General features: G+C 43.0%; 1 protein-coding gene across 5 annotated transcripts in view; it reads left to right on the top strand.

Annotated features, from left to right (window-relative positions):
* The first annotated feature begins 41 nt into the window (after positions 1-41).
* Positions 42-13,709, top strand: part of LOC124117467 (double-stranded RNA-binding protein Staufen homolog) — a 37,349-nt gene continuing 23,681 nt past the window's right edge. For 2 of the 5 annotated variants that reach the window (XM_046479380.2, XM_046479379.2), the window contains exons 1-9: positions 42-208; positions 2,310-2,421; positions 2,880-3,091; positions 3,406-3,582; positions 3,825-4,041; positions 6,862-6,897; positions 7,797-7,938; positions 12,034-12,224; positions 13,540-13,616. In XM_046479380.2, coding sequence (XP_046335336.1) covers positions 2,331-2,421; positions 2,880-3,091; positions 3,406-3,582; positions 3,825-4,041; positions 6,862-6,897; positions 7,797-7,938; positions 12,034-12,224; positions 13,540-13,616 — 1,143 coding nt within the window. In that variant the 5' untranslated portion in view covers positions 42-208; positions 2,310-2,330. The remainder of the gene's footprint in view (positions 209-2,309; positions 2,422-2,879; positions 3,092-3,405; positions 3,583-3,824; positions 4,042-6,861; positions 6,898-7,796; positions 7,939-12,033; positions 12,225-13,539; positions 13,617-13,709) is intronic. The other 3 variants (XM_046479383.2, XM_046479381.2, XM_046479382.2) reach the window with 2 other exon arrangements.

Raw genomic sequence — 13,709 nt, 5'->3', positions numbered from 1 at the left:
ATAAGACACAAAATTACCGGCGTCATTTCCCCGGTCATGCGCCGTTAGGACCACTTGGGTGCAGACCAACATGGCCGCATGTTAGTCTGGCATTTTCTTTACTGTTTGCCAACGTTTTAATGCTCTTTTTGTCTGGGATATTGTGCTAAACTATTCAAAATTCAAACATAATTAACATAGTTGTTATTTCAGAAACGTAAACGTCAAGGTAATGTTTATACTTTGTTTTTGCATTCAATTTAAAGATACGTTTGTCAACAATGCATGATCACGCATTTGCTTGATATAAGTTGATAAATCCAGTGCAAGATGCATAAAGTGCAAAGACTGGTGCATACGTCACGTTTTTGTGCATATGCACATTGTTACGACATGCATCTCATGCCAATGCACTGACACTTTTGTGACCATGTATGCATGTGCACTGAAAATGTCAATGAAGTGGGAAGCAGCAATTTGGTTCTGTTGGTATCATGGGTATTGTACACCGAAGTGTTCTACCATTGTCTGTAGTTCACTTTCACAAGTCCATTTCAAAACGTCCTTCCCTAATTTGAGAAACACTGTTGATGTTACAACCACCATATTCATGTTGATAAACTGATGGTGTTGTAGAATCCAGATAGCTTTGTATTGTAGAACATGACCCTGACCTTCAAATTCACTTTAGCTTCAAGATATGTTTACAAGAGATGATGACAGTATATAGATCTGTCTCAATAGCAATAACCAAATAACAATGCAGATGGGATATTTTGGTTTAAAAACGTTTGATTGATGGTTGTGATTTACGATCATTCACTGACATGACCTAGTCCGGTAAAAGAGAAGGCCTTTATGTCTGAGAAATAATGTTATCTTTTGTTATAACTTGCAAGTACACAATGTGACATGCCCTGATACATACTGGCTAGCGACCAGTTTTCGCAGAGGACCAGTTATTGTCAAATCCTCGTCACAGGATTGTCTGGTCCAGACTTGAATATTTACAGACCGCCGTCATATAGCTGGAATATTGCTGAGTGCAACATTAAACAACAAACCAACCATCTTTTGTTGAAAAAAAACCAAAACAACATAAGACATTTATACAACATATATCCCCATGTTAAGGGTTTTCGGACGCTGAAGATACATTCACAGTTTTCTCGCTAATCACATCAACAACTGTAAAACACCTCATTCACTTATGAAGGACAACTTTATCCTAAAAACAAGCCATCATTTGAGTATTTACAATTTCTGTGTGACGCCACACCCCTTGTTATAGTGCAAGTATTTGTGATAGAAAACATGATTTCCGAAAAACTTGTGATTTGATGATGATAGTATTGTCATAAATAATGATAAAGGCATATATGATACTGAAAGCTCTGATCGAAAACAGGACAATATGTGTACTATACATTCTCTCGATTGACACAAAACTTTGAGAGCATTTCATTGGTCATTAAGATCAATAACGAAAGTAGGAATAATCTTTACTATTTACTTTTCAATTGTGAAATTATGACATTGTGACCCCTTGCTCAGCATTTCTATTGGTCAAAAGTCTGACAACTTAAACAAACCATCACTCAAACTGAAATTTTATTGGTCTATGACCGGTGACCGACAGCCATCTAAAACGCTTCATGTGATCGCATCTAGTTTACTTTTTTCTCATTTTCATTAGAAGGGAAATGTTTATAAAAATGAAAAACACTGACTCTGGTGAGGAAATATTAAAAAATACACCATATGATAACCTTGCTCAAATACAACTTTTGAAAACTCACGCGGAATGTGTCATTGACTAGTTCATGCATAAACACAAATCCAACAATACGATTATGCACATTCATTTCTGTCATTGCCTACAATCTGTCTGTCATTTCTTTCCCAAAATTACAATTTTAAAAACTATTTGAGCTATTTTTCCAAAAATGCTTGACCCTGTCTATATCGCAAAATCAATAGACAGTGTAAGAATAAGCATGTGTCAGTTTGCAGAAGACAAATTGATCGTAGCATATCTGATTAATTGTAATAAATATATAAAAATGGAGTGCGATACAGTAGAAAATAGAAAATGTAATTTGTAAAACTGGTACTTCTATTTCCACTGTTTTTAGTCCCTATCATCACGTTATAATAGAAATCTAAGAAAACTTTTTCCATGGACAGAAATACTGGTTGGTGAAGTTATCCATAATATTCCTTGTCATATGGCCATCATATACTGCATTGCCATGTCATCCCACCAGGCAGTTGTGATGATGCCCCCACTTGTTGCCCATGCTCACTGACAGATCTGTGATTTGTTTCAGTAACAGTAGAACCAAGTCTTAATGTCCCAGATGCTGAAAGCTACAAACACTAGTATGAATCCTGCTGCTGCTGCTGCTGCTACTGTCCATGCGATCCCCCTTCAACAAACAGGTAGGTGCCACTTAGTATCATTCATTGCTAGGGATTATCTTTCTGTTCTCAGGTGACAATACTTGGTCCCAGCTGTAGTCAAACTTGCCTGCCTTGGCACATTGTTGGCCATGAGTCCATAGTCTGCCAAACCGAGTCTTCATGACCGCTAGTGTCGCTAGGCATCATTTTCAGTATAATTTAGTGTTTATGATGTATGGACTACATTGTATGAGCTGAGTGTACAAGTCGTGTATTGTAAACCAAACAAAATGTTGCTTTACTTGATGAAAAAGTAAGGGTAAGGCGAGGTGCTCTGGGTCACCACCACGACCACTATGTGCTGACCTTGCACGACTGCAAGGTACCGACATGATGTTGTCATTTCCTACCGTACACTGAGCCTTGCATATAGGAATGTGCACATATGTCTGTAACCCAGCAGGAATGTATGTGTAGATGTGCCTGCTTGTTTTCAGGTCCTGCCCCTAAAGGCCCCTACATCCAACAACGTCGCCCTGAAATGACCCCTCATGGAGGCCCCACCACCTCCTTTGCCTCCAACCAGACCCTCATGTCTGGGTACTCCCAGCAACAGATGGCGTCGCCCCCGATTCCACCAAACCCCCTTGCTAATGTGCCTCTCAGTAACCAGAATGGCACTTTGCGAGTAGGACAGAGTGGTGTGGGGGTGAGTGGCTTTCTCTAGAATATTTCTATATTTATGTTGTATAACAGTGTTATCACATGTGTGCTGGGTGGTGTCTGTAAATATTCTCCAGTAGAAGCTTGTTATAACAGTGTCATCACATGTGTGCAGGTGGTATCCTGTAAGTGTTCTCCATTTAAGGTTTGTTATTACAGTGTTATGACGTGAGTTACATGGGGTCCTTTAAATATTCTCCAGTAATGGTTTCTTATGACAGTGTTATCAGATGTGTGTAGGTTTAGTCCTGTAAATATTCTCCAGTAAAGACTTGTATAACAGTGATATCATGTATGCAGGGTGGTGTGACGCTGGTGGACCCCCAGAGTGGCCCCGCCCCCCAGATGGAGCCCCTGACCCTGGAGGAACCCCAGTCTCTCGCCCCGTCGCAGCAGCAGGAAGGACAGTCCGCCTTGGCAAACACAAAAGAGAAAACCCCCATGTGTCTTATTAATGAGCTTGCCAGATATAATAAGGTAAATGACCCAGATAATCTCGTCTCGTCTCGTCTCGTCATTTATGTTACAAGTTCAAGTTGCAGGTTAAAGCTTTCATTGGTTAACCAGTGTGTGTAGTTCTTAGAAATGTAATTCATTGGTCTAAATATTCACATATGCAATCAAAGGATAAAGATTTGAAAAGAATCTCAGTGTTTTGTACTTGTAGGATTGGGGAAGCAGTGTATCTGCCGGTAACAGTGTCTTCATTATGTCTCCAGATCTTGCACCAGTACACGCTCGTCGATGAGCAAGGACCAGCTCACAAGAAGACTTTCTTTGTGAAACTCAAGTTGGGGGAGGAGGAGTACTCGGCATCCGGTCCGAGCATCAAGAAGGCGCAACACTCCGCAGCCGCCATTGCCCTGGAGAAGACAAGCTTCACCCACCCTCCGCCCAAACCCAACCGGACTCCGAACATGGGAAGTATGACAGAAAGTAAGCATCTTCATCTACCACGGTCAACTTGTCGGGGGGTTTAAAGAGAGGCCTGGCCAGTTTCACTCCCACAATGTTTGGTATGAAAGAGGGGGCAACGGTGGCCCAGGCGTCTAAGGCACCACGATTCACTGTGTAGAGTTACGTCCCTTGGACACACAAGGAACCTATGATTGTGGGTTCGAATCCCGGTTTGCCCTGATTATGTTTCTAGGTTTGTCAGCACCATATTCGTGCTTGTGGGTTTCACCGAAGTGTTAAACGTCTGAGACCTGCATCACTTCAGGCTTTACTCCCACATTAAGGTGACAAGCTGTGATATAACTGGAATACTGTTAAAAGCGGCGCTAAACCCTACGTACTCACTCACTCACTCACTGGTATAAATGAGGAGCTGCACTAAACAGTAAGTCAGGAAACTTTAGCATTAGTTTGTTTGTTTGTTGTTTAATGTCGCCCTCAGCAATAGAGGTGGGACGATTAATCGATCTCCAAATACATCAATCTTTCTTAATTTCCGATTCTTGAATCGATTCAAAATCCTTACATAGCGATTCGGTAAAATGATTCATGCTTATCAAGTTTAACATGCTTAAAATATTTCAATGTTAATGATGTTAGTATTTTACCGTTTACATGTTCCATTTCAATTTATCATTTTTGATTGATAGATTAAAACATAATTTACTATTTCCCGCAATGTTATTGAAAATAGAATTCTCGAACACACACTTCCACAACGGGTCCACATAGAACATGTCAAAGAGCAAAATTAAGACGGTTCAAGCAAATTTTCAAATATAGTACACAAAGTAATAAATCAAATCAACAAAAATATATCTTAAAGTTGTCAAACTTACAGCTAAGCTATTATTTCCATCTTTTCGTGCGATCGCGTGTAATGTAAATCAAATGACATTCTCGGCTCGGACACGATGTTTAATGCCAAAATATATGCATGAACAATCTTTGTCACAGTTTGTAACCTAGATCGATACATCCATGAAGCTCCATATTTTTAATATAGATCGCGATTTCTTGCTTAAAACGTTCAGAATAGCATGGTTTAACAAAAATGTTTCGTCAAAATCTGAAATTTGCTGTATAGCAGTAATTTGATTGGCCGCCTTAGGTCGAACCTTGTAGCATTGTATGTGAATCGGCCCACCTCTACTCAGCAATATTCCAGGGCGGTCGGGTAACCTAGTGGTTAAAGCGTTCGATCGTCACGCAGAAGACCCAGGTTCGATTCCCGACATGGGTACAATGTGTGAGGCCCATTTCTGGTGTCCCCCCGCCGTGATATTGCTGGAATATTGCTGAAAGCGGTGTAAAACCATACTCACTCACTCACTCACTCACTCACTCACTCACTCACTCACTCAGCAATATTCCAGCTATATGATGGGGTAGGTAAATAATTGAGTCTTGACCAGACAATCCAGTGACTGATGTCATGAGCATCTATCCACGCAATTGGGAGACAATGATTGTCATCGACCAAGTCAATGATCAATCTGACACATCATCGTGTGTCAGATTGATGTGGGAGGAAAGTGAAGGAAGCCTGAGATGTTCACCACAACATATTTATGGTGCAGACAAATCAAGAATCAGGTCTAATCTGGGATTCAAACTCACGGTCCAAGGTTTCTGGGACGTTAAAGGGACACAACTCTGCACAACTGGAATTGAGCACTGTAGGGCATGGGTCCTCTTAAGTTCGATACACATGTTTTCATGATGTGTTGCTATCTTTTTGCATTAAACTATTGCTTAGAGCTCACTGAAATATTTTTTGAGCATGTGCATGGAGTATTATTGTTATTTGATTGTACCTCCTGAGAAATGTTTGACCTGAGAACTGTTTCGCCAGACTTGCTCTTTCAATGCATTACGATACTTGCTGGTCTCGCCTACAGGTTTGGACACTGTCCATAGAGTGGGATCTAATTCTACTGTCCATAGAGTGGGATCTAATTCTACTGTCCATAGAGTGGGATCTAATTCTACTGTCCATAGAGTGGGATCTAATTCTACTGTCATGTTTCAGACTTTGATTACCCCAGTGGGGAATCTGGTTGTAATAGGTCCCCAGTAACCTGTGCTGGTCGTAAGTGGCGACCAAATGGATCAGGTGGTCAGGCACAGTGACTACCTATGCCCCGACAGCGTGGATCGTTGCTCACAATATCAATCACTTGATAGTCTGGTCCAGACTCGGATTATTTGCAGGCCGCCATTATGTAGCTGAAATGTTGCAGAGTGCAGCCTTAACGAACAAGCAAGAAAGCAGATGTTGACTATGCATATGAAATATTCTTCTGATAAGTCGTGGTAACGTGGTACTAGATGGTCAAGCATTGGTGGAGGGTACAACAAGTATAGTGTCATTTATCGGCAGAACGTTGGCTATGTGCCATGCAGGAGCAGCCCTGGTTCACATGTTCACCAACACATGGCTCCTTTTGTAGAATGAATGTCCTTTCTAGCAAGGACTATAAGTTGATGAGAAAAAAGACAACATATCAAATGTTTCAGCCCAATGAGATTTAAAGCAAAAATTCACACTAATTTTGTTTTTGTAATTTGGTTTTTGATCATGTGACTCCCCTGTAATCGCTGTCCTGATCGGTGCATACTCAATGTTGCTGTTTGTGTGTGGAGTGTCAGATCCCCTTTGTAGTTCATTATACACATTCATCATGTAGTATTATGATGGTCAGCTGCCGAAACCATTGTCCGCCTTGACCATGATTACAAAGATAATTTGAAGATTTCCATGATGAGCAGAAGCTAATGTGTGATATATGCACTCAGTTGACTCTCGATTACCTCAGGACTTTCAGTATGAATGTGTGTATTCCCCAGTCTCTGCCACTCTGGAAGTCAGTCTCTCTCATGCTCTTCAAGTTTGTTGGGCTGAAGTTTAATTTGCACCAAAATTGTTTCTCTGCTGTTGGACTATCTATGTTTGTGTTGAGACTTGCTCAAGCAGTACAGACATGAAGAAGAGACATAGTGACTTCCAGATATGTCATAACCAAACCAAATTCTTCTTTTTTTATGAGATTTTCTTTGTGTGTGTCTGTTTGCCTGACAGCTGGAAAGGTTTTCTCATGTTCTGCAGCTAGTTCATTAATTACATGCTTAACTGACCACTTTTGAAATGTTGGTTTTTGTAGCAAATATCGTAATTAACCTCCCCTGTGGAGGAGTGGATTGCCAGGGTAAGCCAGCAGGGCTTGCTACTTTTAAAGTTACTGGCCCGTCTCCAAACTAACTGACCTTTGTGAAGTGGCCGAACCTGAGATCACATAGTCACCTAGCTGGGCTCTGAAAATTTTAGAACTGCTCACACCTAAAACATTTTTTTCTGCACTTGGAGTTTAAAACTTCTATCATATGCCTCATTTTGTTGTGATTTTTTAGCAAGTAAAGATATTATACTTTAAAAAGTACAAATGTTGTTTTACACAACATTACAAACTGTCATCCGGTTGTCATTGTTTTATTGTACGGATATGATCCAATTAAAAAAATTATACATACACGGAGAAGGGGTGCAATTTTGTCTAGCCGGGCGGGCCATCTACTTTACGTTTCAGCAAGCCCTTTGTACTTTTTACTGGCCAAGGGGTCGGCAGTTAAATCGCCCCCTGTTTGTGGGAAAACCTAGCAGCTGCTGTTTGAATGGTGAGAAAGTCGTGTCCACCATACTGTGGAAGCTAGTCGAGAGTCCACTGTTTTTACAGCTAATAACATCACTCCAACAGTGGAACTGAATGCTCTGGCTATGAAGCGAGGAGAACCAGCCGTCTACAAACCAATCGAACCACGACACCCACAGTTCTACTCTCCACCAAACTTTGACTACAGAGGCATGTACAACCAGCGGTGAGTCTCTTGCAACTAGTTGCGTGTGTGTGTCAGTTGTCACGTGTCTGTGTCAGTTGTCACGTGTCTGTCAGTTGTCACGTGTCTGTGTCAGTTGTCACGTGTCTGTCAGTTGTCACGTGTCTGTCAGTTGTCACGTGTCTGTCAGTTGTCGCGTGTCTGTATCAGTTGTCACATGTCTGTATCAGTTGTCACGTGTCTGTATCAGTTGTTGAATGTCTGTGCCAATTGTCACATGTCTGTATCAGTTGTCACGTGTCTGTATCAGTTTTCACGTGTCTGTATCAGTTGTCACATGTCTGTATCAGTTGTCACGTGTCTGTATCAGTTGCCATGTTTGTCTGTATCATTTGTTACGGGTCTGTCAGTTGTCACGTGTCTGTCAGTTGTCACGTGTCTGTCAGTTGCCGCGTGTCTGTATCAGTTGTCACATGTCTGTATCAGTTGTCACGTGTCTGTATCAGTTGTTGAATGTCTGTGCCAATTGTCACATGTCTGTATCAGTTGTCACGTGTCTGTATCAGTTTTCACGTGTCTGTATCAGTTGTCGCATGTCTGTATCAGTTGTCACATGTCTGTATCAGTTGTCACATGTCTGTATCAATTGTCACGTGTCTGTATCAGTTGCCATGTTTGTCTGTATCATTTGTTACGTGTCTCAGTTGTCGAATGTCTGTGCCAGTTGTCACATGTCTGTATCAGTTGTCTTGTGTCTGTATCAGTTGTCACGTGTCTGTGCCAATTGTCACATCTCTGTATCAGTTGTCGCGTGTCTGTATCAGTTTTCACGTGTCTGTATCAGTTGTCGCATGTCTGTATCAGTTGTCACATGTCTGTATCAGTTGTCACATGTCTGTATCAGTTGTCACGTGTCTGTATCAGTTGCCATGTTTGTCTGTATCATTTGTTACGTGTCTATCAGTTGTCGAATGTCTGTGCCAGTTGTCACATGTCTGTATCAGTTGTCACATGTCTGTATCAGTTGTCACGTGTCTGTATCAGTTGCCATGTTTGTCTGTATCATTTGTTACGTGTCTATCAGTTGTCGAATGTCTGTGCCAGTTGTCACATGTCTGTATCAGTTGTCTTGTGTCTGTATCAGTTGTCACGTGTCTGTTTCAGTTGTCCAATGTCTGTGCCAGTTGTCACATGTCTGTATCAGTTGTCACGTGTCTGTATCAGTTGTCACGTGTCTGTATCAGTTGTTGAATGTCTGTGCCAATTGTCACATCTCTGTATCAGTTGTCGCGTGTCTGTATCAGTTTTCACGTGTCTGTATCAGTTGTCGCATGTCTGTATCAGTTGTCACATGTCTGTATCAGTTGTCACATGTCTGTATCAGTTGTCACATGTCTGTATCAGTTGTCACATGTCTGTATCAGTTGTCACGTGTCTGTATCAGTTGCCATGTTTCTCTGTATCATTTGTTACGTGTCTATCAGTTGTCGAATGTCTGTGCCAGTTGTCACATGTCTGTATCAGTTGTTGAATGTCTGTATCAGTTGTCACGTGTCTGTTTCAGTTGTCGAATGTCTGTGCCAGTTGTCACATGTCTGTATCAGTTGTTAAATGTCTGTGCCAATTGTCACATGTCTGTATCAGTTGTCACGTGTCTGTATCAGTTTTCACGTGTCTGTATCAGTTGTCGCATGTCTGTATCAGTTGTCACATGTCTGTATCAGTTGTCACGTGTCTGTATCAGTTGTCACATGTCTGTATCAGTTGTCACGTGTCTGTCAGTTGTCACATGTCTGTATCAGTTGTCACATGTCTGTATCAGTTGTCACGTGTCTGTCAGTTGTCACATGTCTGTATCAGTTGTCACATGTCTGTATCAGTTGTCACGTGTCTGTATCAGTTGTCACGTGTCTGTCAGTTGTCACATGTCTGTATCAGTTGTCACATGTCTGTATCAGTTGTCACATGTCTGTATCAGTTGTCACATGTCTGTCAGTTGTCACATGTCTGTATCAGTTGTCACATGTCTGTATCAGTTGTCGCGTGTCTGTATCAGCTGTCACGTGTGTCAGTATCAGTTGTTGCTTGTCTGCTATGTGTGTATGTGGCAGTTGCCATGCATGTCTGTATCAGTTGTTACGTGTATGTGTCAGTTGTCACATGTATGTGTCAGTTGCCATGCGTGTCTGTATCAGTTGTCACGTGTATGTGTCAGTTGCCATATGTGTCTGTATCAGTTGTTGAATGTTTGTATCAGTTGTCACGTGTCTGTATCAGTTTTCACGTGTCTGTATCAGTTGTCGCATGTCTGTATCAGTTGTCACATGTCTGTATCAGTTGTCACGTGTCTGTATCAGTTGTCGCATGTCTGTATCAGTTGTCGCATGTCTGTATCAGTTGTCACGTGTCTGTATCAGTTGTCACGTGTCTGTATCAGTTGTCACGTGTCTGTCAGTTGTCACATGTATGTGTCAGTTGTCACATGTATGTGTCAGTTGTCACGTGTATGTGTCAGTTGTCACATGTATGTATCAGTTGTCACGTGTATGTGTCAGTTGTCACGTGTATGTGTCAGTTGTCACATGTATGTGTCAGCTATCACGTGTGTCAGTATCATTTGTTACGTGTCTGTATCATTTGCCATGCGTGTCTGTATCAGTTGTTACGTGTAAATGTCAGTTGTCATGTGTATGTGTCAGCTGTCACGTGTCAGTATCAGTTGTCTCGTGTCTGTATCAGTTGCCATGTGTCTCTGTATAAGTTGCCATGCGTGTCTGTATCAGTTGTGGCGTGTCTGTATCAGTTGTCGCGTGTCTGTATCAGTTGTCGCGTGTCTGTATCAGTTGTCGCGTGTCTGTATCAGCTATCACGTGTGTCAGTATCAGTTGTCACATGTATGTGTCAGTTGCCATGTGTGTCTGTATCATTTGCCATGTGTATGTGTCAGTTGTCACAAGTATGTGTAAGTTGCCATGTGTGTCTGTATTAGTTGTCACGTGTATGTGTCAGTTGCCATGTGTGTATCAGTTGTCACGTGTATGTGTCAGTTGTTGCTTTTCTGCTATGTGTGTATGTGTCAGTTGCCATGTGTGTATCAGTTGTCACGTGTATGTGTCAGTTGTCACATGTATGTGTCAGTTGCCATGTGTGTATCAGTTGTCACGTGTATGTGTCAGTTGTCACATGTATGTGTCAGTTGCCATGTGTGTATCAGTTGTCACATGTATGTGTCAGTTGCCATGTGTGTCTGTATCAGTTGTCACATGTATGTGTCAGTTGTCACATGTATGTGTCAGTTGCCATGTGTGTCTGTATCAGTTGTCACATGTATGTGTCAGTTGCCATGTGTGTATCAGTTGTCACATGTATGTGTCAGTTGCCATGTGTGTCTGTATCAGTTGTCACGTGTATGTGTCAGTTGTTGCTTGTCTGCTATGTGTGTATGTGTCAGTTGCCATGTGTGTATCAGTTGTCACGTGTATGTGTCAGTTGTCACATGTATGTGTCAGTTGCCATGTGTGTCTGTATCATTTGCCATGCGTATCTGTATCAGTTGTGGAATGTGTTCCTTTATCAGCAATGTTTTAATTTAAAAAATTTTTTTTTAGATTATCTCAATTAATCAACAGCAAACTGTAAGTCAATGGTTTTTATGAAATGTCTTTTCAGGGTGTGAGACCTTGACAAATGTGGCCTTTTCATTAACACTGTGGGGCAGGTAGTAAATGTGACACCTGTAAACATGAAAAAAAAAAATGAAGCATGCAAGACTACATAAAATTGCTGCATGTTCAAACAGCATGTTAAAATTAAGATAGCTTCTGTGCATCCGTCAGGGTGGGTACTGCCGTAAAAATTCATAGTTCAATCATTAATTTTATAAAGTCGGGCATAGCTCTCTCACACACAGACTCACGCATGCACCCACGCACCCACGCACCCACGCACCAGTAGTACCAAGAGTGGAAGTAAGCAGATGATGTAGTACATTCAGAACTAACAGACAAGTCTTCGTTAATGTTCTCAGCCAAACCATTGTTTCCACTGCGAGTCATGGTCTCACTGACAATCCATTTTTTAGTCTGAGGTGGGGCAATCTGGTTCATTGTCCCTGATTTGTATTGTTATTTATTTCAGATACCATTGTGGTCGAATGCCTCGCACCTTCTATGTGTCTCTCAAGGTTGGTCAGAAAGAGTTTATTGGCGATGGCCCTACTAGGCAGGCTGCACGCCACAATGCTGCAACAAAAGCGCTGCGCATCCTCCGCAATATGAGCATGCCGGCCGACAACAAGGGAGACAACAAGGAGGAGATTGAGGAGGACGGTGAGTACCTGGATATATGGGGAGGTTACTGGTAGTCTGGGGAGGTTGCTGGGTGTATGGGGAGGTTACTGGTAGTCTGGGGAGGTTGCTGGTTGTGTGGGGAGGTTGCTGGTAGTCTGGGGAGGTTGCTGGTAGTCTGGGGAGGTTGCTGGATGTGTGGGGAGGTTGCTGGATGTGTGGGGAGGTTGCTGAATGTGTGGGGAGGTTGCTGGGTGTGTGGGGAGGTTGCTGGTAGTCTGGGGAGGTTGCTGGTAGTCTGGGGAGGTTGCTGGAAGTGTGGGGAGGTTGCTGGATGTGTGGGGAGGTTGCTGAATGGGTGGGGAGGTTGCAGAATGTGTGGGGAGGTTGCTGGGTGTGTGGGGAGGTTGTTGAAATAGTGGAATGTTGCTGGATATGTAGGGAGGTTGCTGGATGTGTAGGGAGGTTGCTGGGTGTGGGGGGAGGTTGCTGGATGTGTAGGGAGGTTGCTGTGTGTGTAGGGAGGTTGCTGGATGTGTAGGGAGGCTGTTGAAATAGTGGAATGTTGCTGGGTGTCAAGGGAGGTTGCTGTGTGTGTAGGGAGGTTGCTGGATGTGTAGGGAGGTTGCTGGATGTGTGGGGAGGTTGCTGGATGTGTGGGGAGGTTGCTGGATGTGTAGGGAGGTTGCTGGATGTGTCGGGAGGTTGCTGGATCTGTAGGGAGGTTGCTGGATGTGTGGGGAGGTTGCTGGATGTGTTGGGAGGTTGCTGGATGTGTGGGGAGGCTGTTGAAATAGTGGAATGTTGCTGGATGTGTAGGGAGGTTGCTGTATGTGTGGGGAGGTTGCCGGATGTGTGGGGAGGTTGCTGCTGGATGTGTGGGGTGGTTGCTGGATGTGTGGGGAGGTTGCTGCTGGATGTGTGGGGTGGTTGCTGGATGTGTGGGGAGGTTGCTGAATGTGTGGAGAGGTTGCTGGATGTGTGGGGAGGCTGTTGAAATAGTGGAATGTTGCTGGATGTGTAGGGAGGTTGCCGTATGTGTGGGGAGGTTGCCGGATGTGTGGGGAGGTTGCCGGATGTGTAGGGAGGTTGCTGGATGTGCGGGGAGGTTGCTGGATGTGGGGAGAGGCTGCTGGATGTGTGGGGAGGTTGCTGGATGTGTGGGGAGGTTCCTGGATGTGAATGGACGTTGCTGGATGTCTTGGGAGGTTGCTGGATGTCTGGGGAGGTTGCTGGATGTGCGGAGAGGTTGCTGGATGTGTTGGACATTGGGGGAGGTTATATGGTTGCTTTCCTTTATGGTACATTTTAAAAATGTTCATTCTGCCAACAGAACTGAATCTTTGTTTGTCTTCAGATCAAGATCAGTTGAAGTCTGAGATCAGTCTGGTACATGAAATAGCACTCAAGAGAAATCTCCCTGTGGACTTTGAGGTATGTGCTGCTTTGTCAGTGTAAAAGGTCACGGTCCTAGCTTCACAGTCTGGTATCCTCCGCCGTGATATTGCTGGAATATTGCTGGAATAT

The sequence above is a fragment of the Haliotis rufescens genome, unplaced genomic scaffold (genome assembly GCF_023055435.1).
Source record: "Haliotis rufescens isolate VD_foot unplaced genomic scaffold, xgHalRufe1.0.p SCAF_1, whole genome shotgun sequence".
Lineage (NCBI taxonomy): Eukaryota > Metazoa > Mollusca > Gastropoda > Lepetellida > Haliotidae > Haliotis > Haliotis rufescens.
Note: the sequence above shows the minus strand (reverse complement) of the source record. Positions and strands in the feature narration are given on the sequence as shown.